The 25,271-nt window shown below is 35.8% G+C and overlaps 1 protein-coding gene and 1 long non-coding RNA gene across 2 annotated transcripts in view; both read right to left on the bottom strand.

Annotated features, from left to right (window-relative positions):
- Positions 1-25,271, bottom strand: part of LOC144972041 (uncharacterized) — a 509,884-nt gene that overhangs the window by 96,987 nt on the left and 387,626 nt on the right. The gene's annotated exons all lie outside the window — the stretch shown is intronic.
- LOC144971631 (uncharacterized) lies at positions 1,716-21,345 on the bottom strand. Its single transcript, XM_078912704.1, has 7 exons — positions 21,093-21,345; positions 12,107-12,250; positions 10,041-10,069; positions 9,813-9,877; positions 9,483-9,622; positions 6,260-6,404; positions 1,716-2,521 (listed from the first exon to the last, which is right to left on the bottom strand). Exons 1-7 carry the CDS (start codon positions 21,166-21,168, stop codon positions 2,197-2,199), a joined length of 924 nt encoding a protein of 307 aa, XP_078768830.1. The 5' UTR covers positions 21,169-21,345; the 3' UTR covers positions 1,716-2,196.

Genomic DNA, 25,271 nt, shown 5'->3' with positions numbered 1-25,271 from the left:
TAAAAACTTTTCGCGGCGGTGGTGGGGTTTGAACCTGCGACCTTATTGGTACGACAACTCCGCCTGGCCGGTGAGAGCGTGACTCTACCGTATGAGCTATCCACGAACACAAAAATATTCGTTTCAAACTCAGGTTCATTAACTGGCAGGTTCTCACTTTACACCTGAGTACGGGTATGGTTGTTTATAAACAATAACGTGAATGACATTGACCTCTGTCTGGTCATTGTTATTGTTTTTATACCGCCAAAAGGGTGAATAGTTATGCCAGGATTTTCAACATCATATTAAAAACGTTTAAGTTTGCATATAGTTTCTGTGTTCGTTCTATTGATCGAGCGGTAGAACAGTGGGTATTTTACTTAGACACTTACCATCAATAGTAAACCGTTGGAGTTTGCTATGTTTACCAATCACTGCCATTGTTTATATTTTGACGACTGTCCGAGAGGCGTGGTTATCTGGAGGTCTATAGATTAGCGTAACTCAGTCATGGAAATAAATCTAATGGTAGTTTATTGTGACTGAGAAGAAATTTGATATAATTGTTTTGATAAGTAATAGAGTCACAATGGTACAATGATGTGGTCAAATGATTGAATGATTGAGCATACATTTTGAGCAACACAACGCCATAGATAAGTATGTACATCACAAAAGCTATTTAACAATAGAGGATAAAGAATTATAAAGACATGTCGACATGCCAAAATAACAAAAATGTCTTAAGGACCTAGAGAAAAAGCAATATCTGTAATAATGATAATGGCCATAATAAGGATAATGATATGAGCATAATGATGATGATGATGATGGTGATGATAATGATGATGATGATGATGATGATGATGATGATGATGATGATGATGATGATGATGATGCTGATGATGATGATCATGATGATGATGATCATGATAATGATGATGATGATGGTTCTCTCTCTATATATCTATCTCTCTCTCTCTCTCTCTCTCTCTTTCTCTCTCTCTCTCTCTCTCTCTCTCTCTCTCTCTCTCTCTCTTTCCTTCTCCCCCCCCCCACGCTCTCTCTCTCCCTCTCTATGTCTCTCTTTCTTTCTTTCCCTCTTTCTCTCTTGATGATGATGATGAGGAAGATGGGGAGGAGAAGGAGGAGGAGGATAATGATGATGATGATGATGATGATGATGGTTCTCTCTCTCTCTCTCTCTCTCTCTCTCTATATATATATATATATATATATATATATATATATATATATATCGATATATATATATATCTCTCTCGCTCTCTCTCTCTCTCTCTCTCTCTTCTCTCTCTCTCTCTCTCTCTCTTTCTCTCTCTCTCTCTCTCTCTCTCTCTCTCTGCCTCTCTTAAATTGCCCTTCACTTTTATGTTCACTCTCTCCCTAATCTTTAATCTCATTGCCAGACTCGCATTCCTATTGTAAACCAATAACACGATTTACATCATCTAATGAAATTATATATTATAGACATCATATTTATTGATAAGTACCTACTTATTTAATTATTTATGTTTCTGGTTCTCGTGTAGTGATATATGTATTCAACTGCGACTTATTTCCTCTGTTCATCAATTGATTGTTTCTATGGTTTCGGTGGGTTTTTCTTTATTATCTATTATACCGTCCCCGCATTTAGTTTACTTATTAAGCAATTCATTTAATTTTTTTGTATTCATTAATTGTTATTTATTTATTCATCTATTTATTCATTTATTTATTTATTTATTTGTTCATATATTCATTTATTTATTTATTTAATTATTCACATATTTATTCATTTATTTATATATGTGTTGTTGTTTTTTTTTCTTTCATTCATTCATTTATTCATTTATTTATCTATATCTGTTTACCCATATATTTATTCATTCCCTTAATTGCTTAATTTTTTAGTCATTTGCTCATTAATTTTCTTGTTTATTCATTATTTGCGATAAGCAGGGTAATTTAATTAATTGGGATGAACGCTTCGTGGGCACTATTTTCCAGTTAAAAATTGTGCGTATGTCCTCATATTGAATCACCCAGTTTGGCGCCTGTAGATTTCATTAGAATTTATTAAAATGTGCTCACCTATCTAGTTAATACGCCCTGATATCCATGTATGCGCATTACATTTCTTTCTAATTTACCTGTTTCAAATCTATTTATTGTCCAAATTCTCTTTCACAATGTTTCTATTATAAACCATCAACCATTCGAATTAAGAATAAATGACAATGAAAATGTACTTTTTATGAAATTAATACAAGTTTTTATAAATTCATTCAACAATCCATATGGACATGATGATGCGGACTTTTCGAAACTATTTATAAATTCTTTATTTGGTTTTCCACCATTTTCTACGCCTTCATCGTTCATCAAATCCTTTGTGTAACGGGAGATAAGCCCCATTCTTCTTCTGCACTTGTCCGACAAACTTGCGAAGATATAGTTCTGCATTATCTCCCCTGCTCTAGTGTTGCACTTTCTGTACGCATCAATTTCACACTGATATCTTCCGACCGAAACACTGGAAAAAAAAAATAAGTAGACATCCTTGTTCTCTTCTAAAATGAATAGACACATAAATAGATAAAATTGATTATTAAACGAATAACTAAATAAATATACATAGAGACATTAGTCTTCTTCTTCTTCTTCCAGCTTATCCCGCATTTTGCAGGGTTGCCAGAATGAATGCAACACATATCCATACATATCCGTTCATTGCATCATCTTCCTCCAGGCCCAGTTCTTTCATATCGTCCTTTACACTATCCATCACATCTAGTCTTCGAGCGTCCCTTTTTCCTCTTTCCCGCTAATTGTATATCTTACATTTTCTTTCCAACGTACTCCTCTCTCGTCTTTTAACATGCCCAAGCCATTTTAATCTATCTTCTCTCATCTTTATCGATACATTCTTCACTTCAGTCAACCTTCGAATCTCTTCATTTCTTATCTTATCTTTTACTTGTCCAGACAAGTGACCATCTCAACATCTTTATTTCTGTCACCTCAACTTCAATATCTTGTTTTTTCTGTCCTAGCTACTGCCTCTAATCCATACAACATTGCTGGTCTTACAACAGGAGTACATTTCCCTTCAACTTTGCCGGAATTCATCTGCCACACATAACTTCAGTTACCTTCCTTCAATGTTTTGTTCCAGCCTGTCTAGATCCTCTTCTTAATCTCCATCTCATTGCCCCCATCTTCTTGTACAGTTGTTCCTAAGTATTTCAATTTATTTGTCTCTGGCACATCCTCTTCTGCAGTCTTTATTGGTGGCCCTGCTGACTGTTGCCCGATGCAAGAATATTCATTACGATTGCAAACAGCAGTGGGCTGAGTGCAGATCCCTGGTGTAGTCCTACTCTCGCATTAAATGGTACAGTTGAGCCAACAGCTGTCCTTACTATCACAGAGACATGAGTATCATATTTAAAATTCGTTTCTGTGATCGACTTACAATTTAAGAGCACAGAGCGACAACTATTTTTTCTGTGATTATTGGTCGTCTTGCTGACGTAGAGCATGTTCCGGAAACTTGAGAAAACTACGTCTCCGCCCACGAGGGACCAATAAATGTTTCCAAGCCGACTTTCATCTCGTATTACTAAAAATTCAATTATTTCTCCAGACCAGTGGAATAGTTGTCTCATTGAAACGCTTGACAAACATGCGCCATTCCAAACAAGGACCGTCACCAACCGCAAGTATGCTCCGTGGTATACGTCGGACGTTAAAGAAGCTAAAACGAAGTGTCGGAGAGCAGAAAGACTGCTGAAAACATCAGGCCTCATGATTCATCGTGAAATATTCAAGAGCGCATTTCGTGCCTGGAAGACAACAATAAAAAAGGCAAAGACCACGTATTTTCTTTCAAAATTTGAAACTTCTAAATCTTGTAAACAATTATTTAACATCTGCAATGATCTACTTGGACGTGAAAGATGCACTTCATTACCATCTACAACCAATCAAAGAGACTTGCCAGACACATTTGTCAACTTTTTTAAAGACAAAATCCATAACATTCGTTCAGAACTAGATCGGCATGAACCATTTATAGATACAAATACATTCTGTGGTACCCCTTTAGACAAGTTCCAACCAGTTTCACCTAGTTTCATAAACGAGTTGATAAAAAAGCCCCCATTAAATCCTGCGACCTTGATCCCCTACCAGCACAGCTTTTGGCCAGCTCCATCGATACATTATTACCATCCATTACATCAATCATAAATACATCCATACTGACTGGCGAAGTTCCATCGTGCTTTAAAAGTGCCTCGTCAAACCACTTCTGAAGAAACCATCACTAGACCACAATATATTAAACAATTATCGTCCTGTATCAAATTTACCTTTTTTGTCAAAACTTTTGGAGAAGGTAGTTCTTACACAATTAACATCTCATCTTAAGAACAACAGTTTGGAACAACCCTTTCAGTCAGCCTACAAACATCAACACAGTACTGAAACGGCGCTTCTTAAAATCTTTAATGACTTGTTATGTAATGCTGATGCTAACAATATCAATGTATTATGCCTTTTAGATCTTTCAGCTGCCTTTGACACCATTGACCATGACATTTTGTTAAGAAGACTAGAAAATACGTTCGGCATAAAAGGAATTGCCCTTAAATGGTTTACATCATATTTACAGGATCGATGGCAGACTGTCGTGGTGAATGGTGTTCAGTCAGAACAAGTTTTACTAAATTTTGGAGTGCCACAAGGCTCTGTTCTTGGCCCTGTCCTTTTTACTGTATATATGCAGCCCCTTTCTAGTGTGATATCCAGATTCAATCTGAGTTATCATTTTTATGCAGATGATACGCAAATATATGATTCAGCACCCCTTAGTAATTTACAGTTCTTAATACAACGAATTACGAGCTGTTTTAATGAGATTAAATCTTGGATGTACCACAATAAGTTAAAATTAAATGATAGTAAAACTGAGATTTTAATGTGTGGAAGACCGAGTATCCTTAAACAGGCAAATAAATCACTAATTACTCTCGGAAATAGCACAATAGAATTTTCAAATAATGCAAAAAACCTTGGCGTCATCATTGATAAAGATCTTTCCATGACAAGCCACGTGAATAACACCATACAATCTATGTACATAGAAATGAAAAAAAATAAGCAAAATTCGTAATTTAATACCGAAGCATATAACAGAACTTTTAATTAATTCCTTGGTTTTATCTAAATTGGACTATTGTAACTCCCTTTGGGCGAATTTAACTAAAGACAAAATTAGCAAACTTCAGGTTGCTCAAAATAACGCAGCCAGGCTCATTGTACGCAATAACAAAAAATACCCGTCAGCAACTCTTCTTCTCCGTGAGTTACATTGGCTTCCTGTTGAAAAAAGAGTTGCCTATAAGATTTGTACTGTTGTCTACAAATCCCTGAGCACGAACAGTCCCTCCTATATTAAAGACCTTCTAAACATATATGTCCCCAATAGAAACTTGAGGTCAAGCAATGACCAATCAATCCTTGTCAAACCTAAGCCATTGCGTAAAATAGGTGAACAGTCTTTTCAATTTTCGGCCCCCCATTTTTGGAACTCTCTCCCGTCACACGTGAGATGCTCGGATTCGTTGACAACGTTCAAATCTCGCTTAAACTTTTATCTTTTTACGTCATAATGTTGCAATATTATTTTCATATTTTGTTGTTGTTAAATTGAATTCGTATCACGTTTCCTTCACACTTGTCTCACTGTAATATGCTTTGTTTTATATCACTGTAAAGCGCTTAGAGCCTGTGACAACGGGGTAAAGCGCTATATAAATGCCATTTATTATTATTATTATTATGTGCGGCCTCTTTCGGAAGCAGAGAAGCTATGGACAAGAGTTACCGGACTCGGTTCATAATGTTTACCTTCTCTACTTTGTTAAGCCAGTGCCAGGTATTCTTCTTCTGCCAGACATCAATGGATCACCGCCTTGTCGTGATGGGGGTGCTTATGTGCATATGGCAGGGGAAAGTTCCGCCGGTCGATCGTCAAGATTCGATCCCGCTCTGATGTGAGGACCCACATCAGTGCTCTAATAGCTTTGGCCATCCCGGGCATACTTTTCAGCATTAGGCTGTTGGCTTGGGATTACTTTTATACCGTGTTGATCCCACTTAATTGATATAATTGATATTGTATTAAATATAGTAACTCATGTTGAATTGTTCTCTTTATTGTAGACGTACAAGTGTCATAATATACAGAAGCAAACAAATTTCATACTTGCATGCCAGACGTTCCAAATCACCAGAGGTGAAGGTCCCTTGATCCTGTAGCTGAATGACCTTTTTGACCCCTTTTTCATATTTCTTGTAGCAAACCGCGAGTTCAGGTGTTACAATCAGGCAGGCTTTTATTTGACGGAGAGCTGGGAGATAAAGCAACAATTATAATATTATGGTTTGGATAATAATATAAGATTGTTGAAGATCTAGATTCGAATTTCATACAAATTTGTCGATGCCGCTGCGCGACCATTCTGGCGCGAATTGAGAACGAGTTCGACATTTCGAACGCAGTTGTTAACTTTTTTCTTACCAACGACAGGAAAATCATCATACTCGTTATGATACAATGAACATTTTCTTATACTGATTTGTTTTGTACATCACAAGATTAGAAGAAAAATCTTTGTTATAGCTCTTAGACTTGTTAAAGCTACTGTTTTGTAAAGCTCGATTTGCTGCATAAAATTATTTTTTTTGTACTTATTGCTTTTGAGTTTGGCTGTAAAAATCATTTTTTTATGTTGGGTAGCCATGGCATTTCTGAAAAATCCAGAAAATTGTTGATAAGGACAGAATTAAAGATGTTCACGTGTTACAATCTTTGACGGAGAGCTGGGAAATAAAGCAACAACTTATTATGGTTTGGATAGTAATAGATGGTTAATTTCCTACGTTTGGGATTTCAAACAATCTCCCTATGCCACTGCGCTACCCTTCGGGTGCGATTTGGGAATGAGTTCAAAATTTCAAAGGCAACTGTTGAAAATGATATTTCTTAGCAAGAGTTATACCGATTGGTTCTCTAAATGAACGATTTAACATTAAAATTATCATTGAGGTCAGGATATCACTACTCGTCAAAATTTACTCTTACGTTATTTAACAAGGATATAAGGGATGCCTGATCCGTTTGTTTGTGTGTTTGTTATGTTTTGTTTTTGTTTTTGTTTTTTGTTTTTTTTTGTTGGGGGGGGGGGGGGGGTATTGTATTATGGTAAAATTAAGTTTTATTCCGTAACGTTTTGTGTGTGTGTGTTGGCAAGTGTGTGTATAAATGTGTGTGTGTGTGTATGTGTGTTTTAATGTGTGATCACCGCTTGTTTACTACGAGTATCTGTAAATTTAAATCATAAAATTCGATGGTCTGCCTATCTTTTTATGTCATTGGAAACTTTAAAATATATTATTATTAGGTATCACAATATGGCCTCATTAGAAGAGTTAAAAAGTGAAGCACTGTGGAGGAACAGGGCATGTGAAACAACGAAAATGTATATATAAATGTGATAAAAATGTGAAATAAATAGCTTTTGACACGCGCATGCACTCTGAGGTTGTTACCAAAGGCAAATGTGTAATTCCACACAAAAGGACAGAGATTTGTAAATATTTCACGATCTGCTACGATGCTGAGTTTCTAATGCCAAGATTAGTCGCGTTGTTTTTATCTTTAACTTCCCTCTTAATGAAATATCTCCCCATTTATTTCAAAAGATTGATTTAAGTGGGTCTTTCTTATCTTCAATCAAAACGAATTTCCTGTGAGCTGTTCGTTGAACAATATGATAAGAGCATAGACAAAGCAACGTGGTGGAGAGATTATGAGTTATCAACAAACAACTTTCTCTTTATTTTTTTCCTGTTTGATTGTGTCGATAAAAACGATATTTTGATTATACGAGTTGACACATTAAAAAACAAGATGTTATCAAACTTTATGAAGTCGAAGGTACAAAGGGCCAAACGCCTTATGTAGAGGTTTAATGCAAATGTTGCTGCCTGGAGCTCTTAGATTTAAATACAAGCAAACAAACAAACAAAAAAATAAAAGATTACAAGAGCTTCAATATGATTCAAAAGGATAAATGATAAGGAAGTTTCGGGTTTCTCCTTTGTCAACAAACAACAAATGAGATACAGTTGTCTATAGTGCCTAATTCGTCGTGTTTTGTTGAAAAACGGGAATGGAACCTTCATAATCACCTTTGACATTTTGAATTCCATAAACCCTCAACATTTTGGTTGACTTTCCGTGAGTACGGAAACACATACGAGTGACGTCACTATTTCTTGGCCCCGTCTGTGACTTTCATTTCGACGAGGGAATATTCACGTTAATTCTTATTTTATTACATCTAAGAATACCAATAGGATTCAAAAGTCTGATGTCACGTCCGCCCAGCGATCAGCAGCTTGGTTCTAAACAAAGAAAATCCGTGCTTTATATTCTTCATGCTGGCTAGAACTTTTTCACATGTCATGTGATCAGAATGTATAAAAGTCAAAACTTGATCAGATTTAAAATGTTTTTCTCCTCTGGATAGACTTTTATGCTCGTCGGAGAAATATTTCATAACGGTGTCCGCCTTTGTTCCGATAGTTTAGAACCAGTTATTAAGTTAGTATGCGTCATTACAAAGGAAGTGACGTCACGACTGTAGAACCTTATTAAGTAAATTAAACTGAACCTCTTACTTTCATAGTAGACTGATTTGTGTTTTGTGAACAATCGTTATTATTTTATAGATTTTAAAACTTTCTGTACACATTTTAATATTTTTTCTTATGACATCATTGCATACAAGAGCGTGGTCATTATATGAAGAAAGGAAGCTGTGCATTACATTGGCTAAAATTACATATGGAGCTCATTAAGGGATCTGATGTGATAATTTCTAATTGTGTTTAAAACAGTGTTCATACACCGGAATCATCATACCATAACTAGGATTTCAGAGCCATTAGTCCCATGGAATCGAACTTCAGTTCTTCTACTGGTAATCGGAAGGTTTGAAGCTTGATCACTTTGGAGGAAGGTCCGGCTTTATTGGGATAGTTATTTTCTTATACTTTTATTTCTTAGGGTCAAGATAGCTCAGGTGGTAGAGCAATTGACTCAAATGCAAAGGGGCTGATATCGTTCCCGGGTGCATCGAGAGATTTGTTTTCTGATTCCACCCCCACCCCCCACCCCTGTCCACCCAGCAGTTATCGGGTAGCTTGGGTCTGTTTCATCTGGCGGGAGTACTTTGTGATACACTAGCGTCCTATCCAAAAGGTAACAGGCAACTGTTATTGTCCATTCACGTTAAAAAAAAACAGGGATACTCTCCGATTCCGCGAGCATAAGGGCTCTGAAGAACTACTTTATTTTCTTTCTGCTTTATCTGGCATTGCATCAATAACAAGATTCCCGATTATGGGAGATACTAATTTACCTTCTAAATCTTTGGTGCAAAGCCCCTTATACGCTGCAAACATGGACTGTGGCTCATACATCAGTTTAGAGAATCGGTCTCCGATCTCCTCCGAGTTTGGCAGGTTGTTGGTGAAACATGTGATGTAGTCTGTGTAACCCCTGGTTGAAATGAGACAAAATTATGGTCCATGATCAAAAATATGTGATGTAGTTTGTGTAACCCCTGGTTGAAATGATACAAAATTATGGTCCATGAACAAAAATATGTGATGTAGTTTGTGTAACCCCTGGTTGAAATGAGACAAAATTATGGTCCATGATCAAAAATATGTGATGTAGTTTGTGTCACTCTTGATTTAAATGAGACAAAATCATGTCCATGATCAAAAATATGTGATGTAGTTTGTGTAACCCCTGGTTGAAATGAGACAAAATTATGGTCCATGATCAAAAATATGTGATGTAGTTTGTGTCACTCTTGATTTAAATGAGACAAAATTATGGTCCATGATCAAAAATATGTGATGTAGTTTGTGTCACTCTTGATTTAAATGAGACAAAATTATAGTCTACTTACAAAAATATGTGATGTATTTTGTGTAAACCCTGATTTAAATGAGACAAAATTATAGTTTATTTAATCCCAAACGGTGCGGCGCTGGCAGCTCTGTTTTGATTGTGACAGTGACTATATCGAAAATTAATTAAGCAATAATATGTAGATGAGAAATAAAACTTGTTTTATGTCTTGTTTAAAAATCCATTGTTTAAAATGAGGGAGTTGTTACAGAAATTGCAGCCCACCCTCGAACCAAATGAAAAAAATTAATAAAGTTCATATTTCTGATCATTTTGACTTTAAATTTAAATAATAACGCCTGGCCTCGTGAACTAAAGCTTTATTAAAGCATTGTACCTGATCGGGACAGGCTAGAAGTAAATTTTTTTTCTGCAAAAGTTACCCAATTTATATATATATATATATATATATATAATATATTATATTATATATTAAATTAAAATATATAGAATGAAGTTGACGTCACCCGGGTCTATGTTATTGTTTTCTTTGCCATCAGCGTTTATGAGTAATTCTCACTAAGCTATAGATAGTTCAAAGATGACGTCACTCAGGTCTTTGTTATTGTTTTTGCCATCCGCGTTTATGAGTAATGCTCACTGAACTGCATTAACCTGACTATAGATAGAATGCGCTTGGCCAAGGAGTTCACAACATTGCCATCCGGAAGTATAACGGACCAACACACAAACTCTGTGTAACCATGAACTTTTATAGTTTCGTTAATACAGTTTAGTGAGAACAACTCACAAACGCGGATGGCAAAAACAATAACAAAGGCCTGAGTGACGTCATCTGCATACTATCTATAAACGTTCATGGATACATACAGGTTATACTTCCGGATGGCAATGTTATGAGCTTCTTAGCCAAGTGCATACTATCTATAAACGTATAGATAGTTCGAAGATGACGTCACTCAGGTCTTTGTTATTGTTTTTGCCATCCGCGTTTATGAGTAATGCTCACTGAACTGTATTAACCCGACTATAAACGTTCATGGATACACATAGTTTTGTGTGTTGGTCCCTTATACTTCCGGATGGCAATGTTACGAGCTTCTTAGCCAAGCGCATACTATCTATAAGGTTACACATAGTTTTGTGAGTTGATACGTTATATCCGGATGGTGGATGTTTTTTGGATAAACGCAATGGATCTTTAGTCTGATTGATAGAATATAGTGAGAATTAATTATTAAGATGGCTGTCCTAAAACAATAATGAAGAGTTGAGTGACGTCGATTTCGTTCCATCTATATTATCAGCAGTGTCAATCTGGTATTAGGCTATATTAGCATGCGCTTGGCTAAGAAACTCACAACATTGCCACACGGAAGTATTACATACGAACACACAAAACTCTGTGTAACCATGAACTTTTAGAGTCTGGATAATAAAGTTAAGTGAGAATTACTCATAAACGTGGATGGCAAAAAATAATAACAAAGATCCGAGTGACGTCAACTTTGTTCTGTCTATAACGGAATAAACTCGATGAAGAAAATTGAGTTTAATACTCAGAATTCAGAGATTTAAGTATCTTGAAGATAAAGATACAAAACATCTACTCGTCATTAATTTTCGTCCACTTTATTATTGATGCTATTCGTTTAAGTAAAACAATTACAGCACCTGCCCGCTAGATAAAAAGTTTCGACCCACAAAAATATGTGTAACCTCCTGAAACTTTTTTTGTCAGATTGTATTGTGATGATAATGATGATGATGATGATGATGATGATGATGATGATGATGATGATGATGATGATGATGATAATAATAATAATCATCATCACAATCATCATCACCATCATCATCACCACCATCATCATCATAATAATAATACAATAGTAATAATAATAATAATAATAATAATAATAATAATAATAATAATAATAATAATAATAATAATAATATCATAATAATTAATATATAATAATAATATCTAAAATTATTTTAGTGATTCACTAATCATCATACCTAGGTCTAAAAAATAACAGAGTCGTTGACGTCAATAGCATTCATCCTTCTATAAAATTATAGTTGGTCTAGTGAACCTACCCAAGTGTGCTATCGTATCAATTATCTGGTCCTCTTGCCGCTTCTTGGCGTGGTTTGTGATGTTGAGCAAACGCCTCTGCTCCAGCATGCATAAGTTGGGGACAGACAAACCGTCAACCGGTAGAGAGCGTTGTAGAACTATTCCTGAAACCAGTAATAATTTATGAAATATGACATTTTATTTTTTTTAAATGAGCTTTTATATAGCGCAATATCCACTAAATGTGCTCAAAGCGCTTTACAAGGGGTCCCTGGTCAACAGCAACATTAACATGGTAGGAAGGGACATAACGCCTATTAGGCGATATTACAATTTTTTGGACAAAGACAACGCTGTTAACGGCCAGGTACTCATTTTACACCTGAGTATGGTGAGAGAATGTGAGTAAAGAGTCTTTTCCAAGGACTCAACTATGCACCGACCCAGGACCGTCCGATCCGAAAGCGAGTGTCATACCACTAGACTATATAGCCGCACATTGTATCCGACTAGAAAATCTGACAAAAGTGATTTATAATATAGATAGAATGAAGTTGACGTCACTTTGGCTTTGTTACTGTTTTTTGCCATCTGCGTTTATGAGTAATTCTTTCTAAACTGTGTAGATAGAACGCAGTTAGCCAAGCGCATACTATCTATAAACCAGACTATTAACCTTCAAGTTATACATAGTTTTGTGTGTTGGTCCGTCATACTTCCGGATGGAAATGTTGTGGGTTTCTTAGCCAAGCGTATACTATACCTTTTTAGTTTACATTTAAACTCACAGCATAGTGTGGGAATATCTCACAAAAATCAACAATTATCAATTTGTTGATATGCCAGATATGTTTGATGATTTTTTATCTACAAAACGAAACTACAGATGCTATACATTTGACTAAAAAAAACTCATAACATTGCCATCCGGAAATATAACGTACCAACACACAAAACTATACCTATTATAATCTGGTTAATACAGTTTAATGAGAATTACTCATAAACATGGATGGCAAAAAACAATAACAAAGACCTGAGTGACGTCATCTTCATTCCATCTATAAATTGATGATAATATCATTCAAACGACTATTGATGCGTTTAGGTCAAATATCACAACATCTGCCAGTCGGGTATAGATAGTTCGAAGATGACGTCACTCAGGTCTTTGTTATTGTTTTTTGCCATCCGCGTTTATGAGTAATGCTCACTGAACTGTATTAACCCGACTATAAACGTTCATGGATACACACAGTTTTGTGTGTTGGTCCGTTATACTTCCGGATGGCAATGTTATGAGCTTCTTAGCCAAGCGCATACTATCTATAACGTACCAACACACACAATATTTGTAACTTTGAAAGTTTATAGTCTGATTGATATAATTTAGTCAGAAGTAATCACCAAATTGGCTGTCTATTACCAATAACAAAGAGATGAGTGACGTCAATTTCGTTCCTTCCATAAAGGTTTTGCTCTTTCCATGGCAAAAATGTAAGGCGTACTTGACACGCTCTAGAATATCTGGCAATATTATATTTGTTAATAAAAGTCGGCAAAGAGGTGTTACCAAAACTGGTCTATCCGTGTTATGACGCTGTGGTTATCACTGATAGGTCCCGGTTTGAGGCCCGATTTGATCGCTGCAAAGTTGAGTCCTTGGGTGTAATATGAAAACCGGGCGGATAATAACTGTTGTCTGTCGAAAAAAAACTTGCATGTGTCTTTTTTGTCCTACATGTTTAGTGTTGCTGTTGGTTTGGCACCCCCAGTAAAGGGCTTTGGGTAAATTTGGTGAATATTGCGCAGAATGAAAGCTCGGTCTTTTTTATTTTTTGTTTGTTATTTATTTTTATTTGTTTGTTGTTGTTGTTTATTTTTTGTTTTGTTTTTGTTTGTTTGTTGTTTTTGTTTTTTTTTTTTTTTGGGGGGGGAGTGTTTTCTTTTGTTTTTGTTTTTTGTTGGGTTTTACGGGGGGCGAGGGGGGGGGGTATTGGGGGAGGGGTGGGGAGGGATTGGGTTATTTTATCATATCATATCATGTAAAGGATTATTTAAATCAAGTGACCTTCGCTAACTCTGTGTATTTAAATTTAATCATAAATATATCGGGTACTGATTATTTATTTATCAAGCATTATTTCGAATCGGTCTACAGCAGATTTTTTTTTTCATACTTGATACTGTTCCAAAGTTTTACAGATTTCCACTTATGCTAGTTTTGTGTCTTTAAATAAGGATATTTTATTTCATATTTTTGTGTGTTTTTAAACGAAAAAAGACTATCTAGAATGCCACATGACCATTAATATTTAAAGGATGCGGTCGATGGATTACTATTTTCATGCATGTGATATAGCTTAGTCTATTTTAGATGATTGAGAATATTGTGGGACTGTCGCCTAAAGCTCGCGCCATAGTGAATAGCTTGACCTAATGGCAACGCCGCGGTCTTTTCTATATTATTAAATACATAAAAATGCACCTCTACCTAGTGCATTTCTACGGCTTCACTTATCCAATTTTCCATTTTTTTCTCCAGCGGGCAAAATTGAACAAATTTCCATTTTATACTGCATGTCGTCCATTGAGCACCTTTTTTGGGCTAGCATTCTTACTATATCCGTCACTGCATCTTTTTTTCTAACCAAATCGTTCACTTATTCAGTCTCGAGTCAAGTCAAGTCAAAAAGCTCTCAAGTCAAACATAGGAGAATATTCTAACAACAATACGTTAAAGCATACCTGCTCTTTTAGATTTTCAACGTTTTGTGCGACATGAGAAGATATGGGCAAGCATACATATTGATACCTGGACATTTTTACTTCGTTGTACTCGTTAAAACATACTGTTTCTTATTGTATAGTTTTTATCAATTCTTAAGAAAGGACTACTGTATAATTCTGTATTTTATCATAGAAACTGTAAGTTTTAAAAGATTTTTACACAGTCACTTAATGGCCGCCGCACTCTTACGAACATTGTTCACCTTATTTTTAGCCGTGATTTACCACCATCATTATTTTAATAATTGTGAACACTTTTATTCAACATCTGGGGTCTGATTCATGGAGCGGGACTACGACGATAGTCCTAGACTAAATCCGTTGTCTCAGACTAAAAGGCGTTCATGAAGCCGGACTACGCGAAGTCTTAGACAAAACGAGGGACTAAACGGGTGAAATTTACACCCGCGATTTAGCAGGTGTAAATATCGTAGTCTGAGACTAAATTTCAAAATCATAATATGTCCTCTACGCTGGGGGAAGTAATTGTACAGCGATTAGAACAAGAATACCCGACAGTTTTTGATTTTATATTTATTTTTATTTATTTATTTATTTATTTATTTATTTATTTATTTATTTATTGGTTTTGTTTATTTTCTTTTCTTTACTTTTCTCGAAGATTCGACAATCGCACATACACTCCTCATCTTGCCCATTCAAAACACTCTGCAGGGACTCCCCCCCCCCCCCCCCCCCCCCACACACAGTTCATAGTGACTTCTTCCTCCCCTCCTCCTCCCCCTCCTCCTCACTACACTACACATCCTCACTACTCTAACTTTTACTTACTCATACCCTCCTACTACTACACTACTACTACACTACTACTACTACTACTACTACTACTACTACTACTTTCACTACTACACTTCACAACAACAACAACAACTAACTACACTACTACTACTACTACTACTGCTACTACTACTACTACTACTACTACCTACTACTACTACTACTAACTACTTCTAACTACTACTACATACTACTACTACTACTTAACTACTACATACTACTACTACTCATACTACTACTACTATATACTACTATTACTACTACTACTACTACCATTACTACTACTACTACTACTACTACTAACTAAACTACTATACTACTACTCTATCTACTACTATATACTACTAACTACTACTACTACTATACTACTACTACTACTACTACTACTACTACTACTACTACTAATACTACTATTACTACTACAACTTCTACGACTACTATTACATTTCTTTTATGTCTTTTATCGTCCATTATTTTCTAGAAATTTCACGTCTCTCACTGGCCTTATCATTTCTATCACACCGCGCTAACGATTCGTTCACACTCCAACCATCGTTGAGTACAGACGATGCAATTTATACTGCATTTCATCTTATTTGTTTTCAACGTTTATTTGTTTATTGTTGTGCCGACGAAGGGTTTGTACCCGAAACGCCCATTGTCTGTATTGTTTCCACCGATTCCTCAACATCATCACTCTTTCGTTAGTATTTTCGGGACCCCATGCTTCAGGCAGCGCCCACCGCTCTCTACTTAGAACAATGCTACACCGTGGATAAGAATCATTTAAGTGCCATCGTTATTTATATTTACTAAAAACATTACACACACACACACACACACACACACACACACACACACAAACACACACACACACATTCTCAAACAATTTTGACACCCCTAAACTTGTCTCATTATTTTTATTTGTGGGGAAAAAACAACAACAAAACAAAAAAAAAAAAAAAACGATCAAAACAAACACGAAGAAGAAATAGATATGATTTCTGTGCCACTTCGTATGACGCATGCGCAGCTGGAAAAGTAACACATTTCTATGACGTGTTGTGGTACGTTTCCGAGGAATCCCCAGTTAAAAATAGATTGACCTCTGTAGTCTGAGACTTCGGCAAGCGTAGTCAGAGACTTGATAGTCAGGGACGAAGTCTGACTCCATGAATAGCTTACATTCCGTAGTCTCTGACTTCCCAAAGTCTTAGACTACAAAGTCTCAGACTTTGCTATAGTCTGAGACTACCATAGTCCCGCTCCATGTATCAGACCCCTGATTTTTACAACAGGCCTCGAGGCGGTAAACGTAAACAACGTCACATTCCAGCTGTGATTTTTAACTCAAGTGATCCGATTTTTTACAATAATATTAATAAGAACAGGCTTCGGGGAGGCAAACGGAAACAACATAACATCTCAATGGTAACAACTCGTCGTCCACCCCGCCCCCACACAAACCCCCGTCCACCACCAACACTTGTAACTGTACCAACCACAAACAGTTTCACAAACGACAACAATACCATTGTTATTGGTCTTCTGAATGCACAGTCCTGCCGTAACAAAACCGAAGAATTAAACGATTTATTAACGGAGAAGAACTTCGATATTCTATTTATAGTAGAGACATGGCTCTCACAGTCTGGAGACGACCCAGTTGAAAAAGCTATGACACCCCCTGGGTACCAATTTAGATCGTATCCAAGGAAAGATCAGCGAGGGGGTGGCATTGGCGTATTTTATAAAACAAAATTATGTAAACATGTGGAAATCATCGAAATGCGCTGCAAAACATTGGAGGCCATTGATCTTAGATTATCCCTCCAGAATACAAGATACAACTTCAACTGCATCTACCGACCGCCAGCAAACAAGAAAAACAAAATAAAATTACCTGATGTTAGGAAGGAAATCAACGAGATGCTAACTTTGCAACACACGCGTCCTGGCCATTCAATTATACTTGGCGACTTTAATTTTCACTTCGACAACGTCACAGACACCGCCAAATTGCACGAGTCATTATCAGAGAACAACATGTGCCAGATCGTAACAACGCCAACCCACTCTGCTGGTCATATTTTAGATTGGGTAATTGAAGAAAATTCAGAGTTCCAAAAAACCAACGCCACCGTCGATTATTTCCCCTTTTCGGACCACTCCCTCATTTCTTTCAATCTTGACGTTTCAAAACCATGCCAAGAAACCACCACCACATCAACCAGAAACATTAAAGGCATTAATTTGGACAATTTCAGAGGCGATTTAGAAACAAAACTTACTAAAAATTCAATGATCTCTCCAGACCAGTGGAATAGTTGTCTCATTGAAACGCTTGACAAACGTGCGCCATTCCAAACAAGGACCGTCACCAACCGCAAGTATGCTCCGTGGTATACGTCGGACGTTAAAGAAGCTAAAACGAAGTGTCGGAGAGCAGAAAGACTGCTGAAAACATCAGGGGCCTTACGATTCATCGTGAAATATTCAAGAGCGCATTTCGTGCCTGGAAGACAACAATAAAAAAGGCAAAGACCACGTATTTTCTTTCAAAATTTGAAACTTCTAAATCTTGTAAACAATTATTTAACATCTGCAATGATCTACTTGGACGTGAAAGATGCACTTCATTACCATCTACAACCAATCAAAGAGACTTGCCAAACACATTTGTCAACTTTTTTAAAGACAAAATCCATAACATTCGTTCAGAACTAGATCGGCATGAACCATTTATAGATACAAATACATTCTGTGGTACCCCTTTGGACAAGTTCCAACCAGTTTCACCTAGTTTCATAAACGAGTTGATAAAAAAAGCCCCCATTAAATCCTGCGACCTTGATCCCCTACCAGCACAGCTTTTGGCCAGCTCCATCGATACATTATTACCATCCATTACATCAATCATAAATACATCCATACTGACTGGCGAAGTTCCATCGTGCTTTAAAAGTGCCCTCGTCAAACCACTTCTGAAGAAACCATCACTGGACCACAATATATTAAACAATTATCGTCCTGTATCAAATTTACCTTTTTTGTCAAAACTTTTGGAGAAGGTAGTTCTTACACAATTAACATCTCATCTTAAGAACAACAGTTTGGAACAACCCTTTCAGTCAGCCTACAAACATCAACACAGTACTGAAACGGCGCTTCTTAAAATCTTTAATGACTTGTTATGTAATGCTGATGCTAACAATATCAATGTATTATGCCTTTTAGATCTTTCAGCTGCCTTTGACACCATTGACCATGACATTTTGTTAAGAAGACTAGAAAATACGTTCGGCATAAAAGGAATTGCCCTTAAATGGTTTACATCATATTTACAGGATCGATGGCAGACTGTCGTGGTGAATGGTGTTCAGTCAGAACAAGTTTTACTAAATTTTGGAGTGCCACAAGGCTCTGTTCTTGGCCCTGACCTTTTTACTGTATATATGCAGCCCCTTTCTAGAGTGATATCCAGATTCAATCTGAGTTATCATTTTTATGCAGATGATACGCAAATATATGATTCAGCACCCCTTAGTAATTTACAGTTCTTAATACAACGAATTACGAGCTGCTTTAATGAGATTAAATCTTGGATGTACCACAATAAGTTAAAATTAAATGATAGTAAAACTGAGATTTTAATGTGTGGAAGACCGAGTATCCTTAAACAGGCAAATAAATCACCAATTACTCTCGGAAATAGCACAATAGAATTTTCAAATAAAGCAAAAAACCTTGGCGTCATCATTGATAAAGATCTTTCCATGACAAGCCGCGTGAATAACACCATACAATCTATGTACATAGAAATGAAAAAAAATAAGCAAAATTCGTAATTTAATACCGAAGCATATAACAGAACTTTTAATTAATTCCCTGGTTTTATCTAAATTGGACTATTGTAACTCCCTTTGGGCGAATTTAGCTAAAGACAAAATTAGCAAACTTCAGGTTGCTCAAAATAACGCAGCCAGGCTCATTGTACGCAATAACAAAAAATACCCGTCAGCAACTCTTCTTCTCCGTGAGTTACATTGGCTTCCTGTTGAAAAAAGAGGTGCCTATAAGATTTGTACTGTTGTCTACAAATCCCTGAGCACGAACAGTCCCTCCTATATGAGAGACCTTCTAAAGATATATGTCCCCAATAGAAACTTGAGGTCAAGCAATGACCAATCAATCCTTGTCAAACCTAAGCCATTGCGTAAAATAGGTGAACAGTCTTTTCAATTTTCGGCCCCCCATTTTTGGAACTCTCTCCCGTCACACGTGAGATGCTCGGATTCGTTGACAACGTTCAAATCTCGCTTAAAGTTTTATCTTTTTACGTCATAATGTTGCAATATTATTTTCATATTTTGTTGTTGTTAAATTGAATTCGTATCACGTTTCCTTCACACTTGTCTCACTGTAATATGTTTTGTTTTATATCACTGTAAAGCGCTTAGAGCCTGTGACAACGGGGTAAAGCGCCATATAAATGCATCTATTATTATTATTATTATTATTATTATATTATTATATTATTATTATTATTATTATTATTATTATTATTATTATTATTATTATTATTATTATTATTATTATTATTATTATGAGAAGATATGGGCAAGCGCCAAAAACCATTTACTCGTGATATAACTTGTCCGCGTTTTGGAGAGATCTCTTCAATCATTTTATCTAAACCTTTCTAAGTGATGGTGTGCTCATATTAATTATTATCATTATTCCTCTCTACCATCTCCCTAAATAGTTACGTGTATGATATAATGTTTACAATAATAATTTGTGACGTCAGATTATCAAACGTTAAATTATAATTATATTTTGTAAAAAGAAGTATCATTTAAATAGTTTTAATGTCCTTTAATCAGAGATGATGACGAAATCGGAATCGATTGTGGGGTAGAAAAGATTTCTTACATTCTTGCGTTTTTGGAATTCAAACTTTGTTCCCAAAGCTCACTCGCAAGCTCCTGCAGCTGTAGGGAACACGTCCGAAATTCCAAAAAGCAGGAGTGTAAGAATCGCATATTTTATAATTATTGTATAATGCTGATCCAAGTGTTCACTTTTTCTATTCTACATAATTTGTCGAAATTAAATATATTTCAAATCAGTTTAATTTAGCTTTAAAATATTTTTAATTATAAAAGCTGTTCTCCTAATTTAATTCTATACATAGATCTATGGGTATAACAAGGATTGCGTCGATTTTAGAACAACTTATTTACGTGTTTTTCTTTTGTGTATACAAGAATAATAATATTATGTAATCGAAGATTCAGTTTAATCTATCACAACAGGATTAATTATGAGATTAGAAATATGATTCACAAAGTGACAGAAATTGTTATTCAGAAAATAATTATTAAAGCAGAAATTAATGCCAAATGTCAAACTCACCCATCAAAGATGCAATCCAAATACAATATACACATTTGGAGTCCATGAATATCTTATGAAACATTACTTGTAACATTTTGAATTATTATTGCAACCATTAACCCCGTTAATTGAGTTTGTTTGGGGTTCTATTTAACAACATCAACAAATTCAAAACGAACATTCGTCAAAGCACGGTTTTTGATAAAACATAGGCTAAAGTCATCAAATATAACCAACTGCTTAACGATCTCTTAAAATTCGGTCTCGGAGGGAATAAAAAAAATGGCTCGTGTTATAAGTTTGGTAACGTCAAACACACAAACAATTCTGCACCACACAGAAAACGAGACACAAGAATGACACAAGTGTTATAGAGCAATCATCTCGTTATTCATTCTTATCTCTCAATGAATCGTTTCCCTAATCAGAAACGGGTAGTTATGATAACTGGATTCAAAACAGATGAAAGGAAGTGAACAACCCCGAGATAAGACAACCTCATGTCATCCAAAGCGTTACAGGATAAGATTAAAAACCTCGAATCCAACACGGTAAGTCAATAATGATATTGACTTAATATGCAGTATCCGTCTTTATGAAGTTGCCAATATGTAAGGTTAATAAATAGCTAATGTATGAATGCTGATAGCACGATAACATCTAATGAGCATCAAAAGATATTAACCCTTTTATTGGCGGGGCTCGATTTTACTCTATCTGGCATTGTAATTAAGTATGAGTGGAGCGGTTGCCAAAAAGTGAATGTAAAGTTAAAACGATCAGATATGGGTCTATGCATTTTACACTATAATAATAGGATAAAGGCGTAAAGTGTGTTTTAATACTTATGCGAGTAGACACCTTTGTTGGCGGTGTTACTTTTTGGTGGAATGAGAAATCACTTTTTGAGAATTATAAATAATATTTTAAATAGTTATAGATAGTGCTCTTTCTTTATTCAAGCTTACACAAAAAAAACGTCTTCCCTTCATGATTTAAAATAAATTTACTTAGGTAAAAAAAAATGATTGTGTGAAACTTTTAAAACAGCATGTTAAAAGTAAGAAGTACTGACGGACTGACCCACATACTCTGTTCATTAAAGCTCATAAACTGAATCAAAATTCCATTTTTTAAAACTATAAATTCAATTTCCAGCATCAGCATCACTCTGAAATGATTTCGTGTTGAGGCGATAGGTCACATATCATTACCGATTTTATCAAGAAAGAAGAAACAGGGATGATGATAAACGAAACTAGAGTTAAGTTGCTTTATGCTTCTTGGATACATGTAACAATTAGATTTGCAGCTATAGGTAGTTTGCGATTGGCTAAGAAACTCACAACATTACCATCCGGAAAAACAACGAAGCAACACACAAAACTATGTGTAATCTTGAACGTTTATAGTCTGGTTTATACTGTTTCGCGAGAATTACTCATAAACGCAAATGGCAAAAAACAATAACAAAGGCCTGAGTGAGGTCAACTTTATTCTATCTATATAAAGATAATTGATAAGTAAAACAAAAATCCGTCTTGCCGTTACCGGATTAAAACCTCCAGAATAAATCGTCGGAGATATGCGCATGGCCATGGTTTAAAATCATGATTTATAATCTCAATCCTGCATTAGCTGAGTAGCTGAAACGCGAAGGGGGCGGAAATTCCTTTATGTGATTTTATTTATATTCGTGTTTACAAAATATTTACATTACGCAGGAGAACCCCGTTATTCAGATTGTTTGAAATCTTGTTGTATGGGTCGTGTGATGTGTGAGAGGCTTTTGTAAGATTTGAGTTATATTTTGTCTCTTGTGTAAGATAAACAGACATTTGTTTCTTGGCGCCGTGGTTGAGGGTCTGGGCGACCAAATACATTTTTTTAAAACTCTCGTGATGAGCGGTGATGGGGGTAGGGGGCTTTGGCAAACATAACAAAATTAAAACGGTAGATTGCTTTTTAAATGTATTAATTATTGGATCATTTCTTTTTTTTTTATTTGGCAACACATTAGACGTCTATATCATAAGAGATTTAAGAAACGTTGCGTGATGTAACAAATCGGTGGGTGGAATTCTCCTTAAGGGGCGGTTTGGGTCTAATTATTAGGAAAATCCTTCAAAAATTTGATTTTGAGATTTTGGTGGAAAATGATATTTTATTATCTTAGAAATAATATAATTGAAGTCCAAATTCTTAAAGTAGACTATAAAGGCACGAAATACACAGTCGAAAATGGTACAGGTAGTAAGAAATGTGTGAAAAACGGGAAGCCATTTTGCTATTTTCTCAATATGTCATTTTTCTAAGGGTATGGGAAACTGTGTCAAACGTCACTCAGAATCTATTCAATGGAATTGTCTGAAAATTTCCACAGTTATCACAGAGATAATGTATTATGTCACCATAGAGAGATTTTTTTGATAAGATTTGTGAATTTTAAATTACAATCCTAAATCTGAATTTTTTACATCAATTTTGTCATAACATTTTGATTCTCAACTTTGTAATGCTCTAATACAAATTCCATAAGCTAAAGCCGTAAAATCTCTCTATGGTGACACACTATGGTACAATGTTGACAAGAGGGAAGAATATGGAGGTCATTCCTTCATTAGTTTTTGTGGAACGTTTGCCACAAGATTGTTATATTTTTTGATGTCAGACCCCCAAATTAGATCGCAAAATGGGTATCAACACAGATAATTAAAATTTTTCACCATAAATGTTGTTTTTTAACCTATATTGATGATACAGAATGATTAAAACCGCCCAATATAGGTTATTAAATTTTTTTTAGAAAAGACCCAAACCGCCCCTTAAGAGGGACGGAAATCCACGACGCAGGTTTCTCTTGAGGCGCATTCTCGAGTCCTGACATTGAGGCTGCCTTGAGCGGAGCCTGGAGGCCGCCTTCTAAAAAGTGTCCAATCAACCTTTAACACAGGCAAACTCTATTCATTTAGTATGGCATCACCTAGTAGTGAAAATGTTGCTGTATCAAGCTTGGTGATTTTCATTATGTATTTTTAAAAAAGAAGTAGGCACAGACACACGCACACACACACACAATCACACACACAGAGAGAGAGAGAGAGAGAGAGAGAGAGAGAGTGTGTGTGCATGTGTGTCTGTGTGTGTCTGGGGTTTAGGAAAGGGAAGGGGGGTTTAAACCAATCAAATAATAACGAGATTATAGGTATTTGATATTTTTTTCGAATGAGAATCCGACCCTGATTACGAATCTGAAGTTTAATTTCAATTATATTAACTTTTATATACCCGAATATTTCTCTTCCAGTACCTTGGCTTCAAGGCTTGGTATAATATACTGTCTACGATAGAATTCAAGAGGTGGCCTTGAGGTTTGGAATCTTGGCCTGAACAGGTCAAATGAGGACGCGTTCAGGCCATGGAATGGCTGGGCCTCAAGGAAAACCTGTTCGTGGATGGCATTAGAGAGAGGGAACAACTAATCGTTTGTTTATGATTGAATAACAGACTATTCATGTTTTGATTAGTTCTAAATGATAACTGCCCCCAGCAAGGATACACATGATTGCATTATCTTATCACACCAATGCGAACATCGTGTTTATTGTTGTCGTTACACACATTTTACAGCATTTATTATATGTAATTTTTCTCTTTAAGGTTCTAGCTTTACTATTCGAAAAAGATTATTTTTTTAGCTTTTATATAGCGCAATATCCACTAAAAGTACTCAAAGCGCTTTACAAAGGGTCCCTGGCCAACAGAAACACTTAACATGTAGGACGGGACATGACGCCTGATAGGCGATATTACATTTTTTTTTCCGGACAGAGACAATGTTGTTAACGGCCATGTACTCATTTTACACCTGAGTACGGTGAGAGAATGTGAGTAAAGAGCCTTTTCCAAGGACTCAACTATGCGCCGAGCAAGGCTCGAACCCAGGACATTCCGATCCGAAAGCGAGTGTCATACCACAAGACCACATAGTCGCACGAAATAGATTATTTTAACACTAGATACTCGAGCTGGTCTTTAAATGTGTTTATTGTGCTGATATTAGTTTTTAAATATAATGCTTATTTTTTAACCATTTGATTTTCCTTCTCTTGGTTGGAGATTCTGTTGCGGTGTCATTTTTGGACTTAGGGGTTTCTTACTCTCTACGAAGATAATAATATATTGCCTTTGGAGTTA

The sequence above is a fragment of the Berghia stephanieae genome, chromosome 4 (genome assembly GCF_034508935.2).
Source record: "Berghia stephanieae isolate SIO BIC M18660-M18661 chromosome 4, UCSD_Bste_1.3, whole genome shotgun sequence".
Classification (NCBI taxonomy): Eukaryota; Metazoa; Mollusca; class Gastropoda; order Nudibranchia; family Aeolidiidae; genus Berghia; species Berghia stephanieae.
This window is presented reverse-complemented; position numbering and strand designations above follow the sequence as displayed.

Bases quoted from the DNA above. Each gene is read 5' to 3' on its own strand.
- LOC144971631 (XM_078912704.1), bottom strand. From the start codon at position 21,168: ATGTTACAAGTAATGTTTCATAAGATATTCATGGACTCCAAATGTGTA. The intron at 9,878-10,040 runs GTAAGTAGACTA...CATTTCAACCAG, and splicing joins AAAATACATCACATATTTTT to GGGTTACACAAACTACATCA. The intron at 6,405-9,482 runs GTAAATTAGTAT...TTTATCTCCCAG, and splicing joins TTGCACCAAAGATTTAGAAG to CTCTCCGTCAAATAAAAGCC.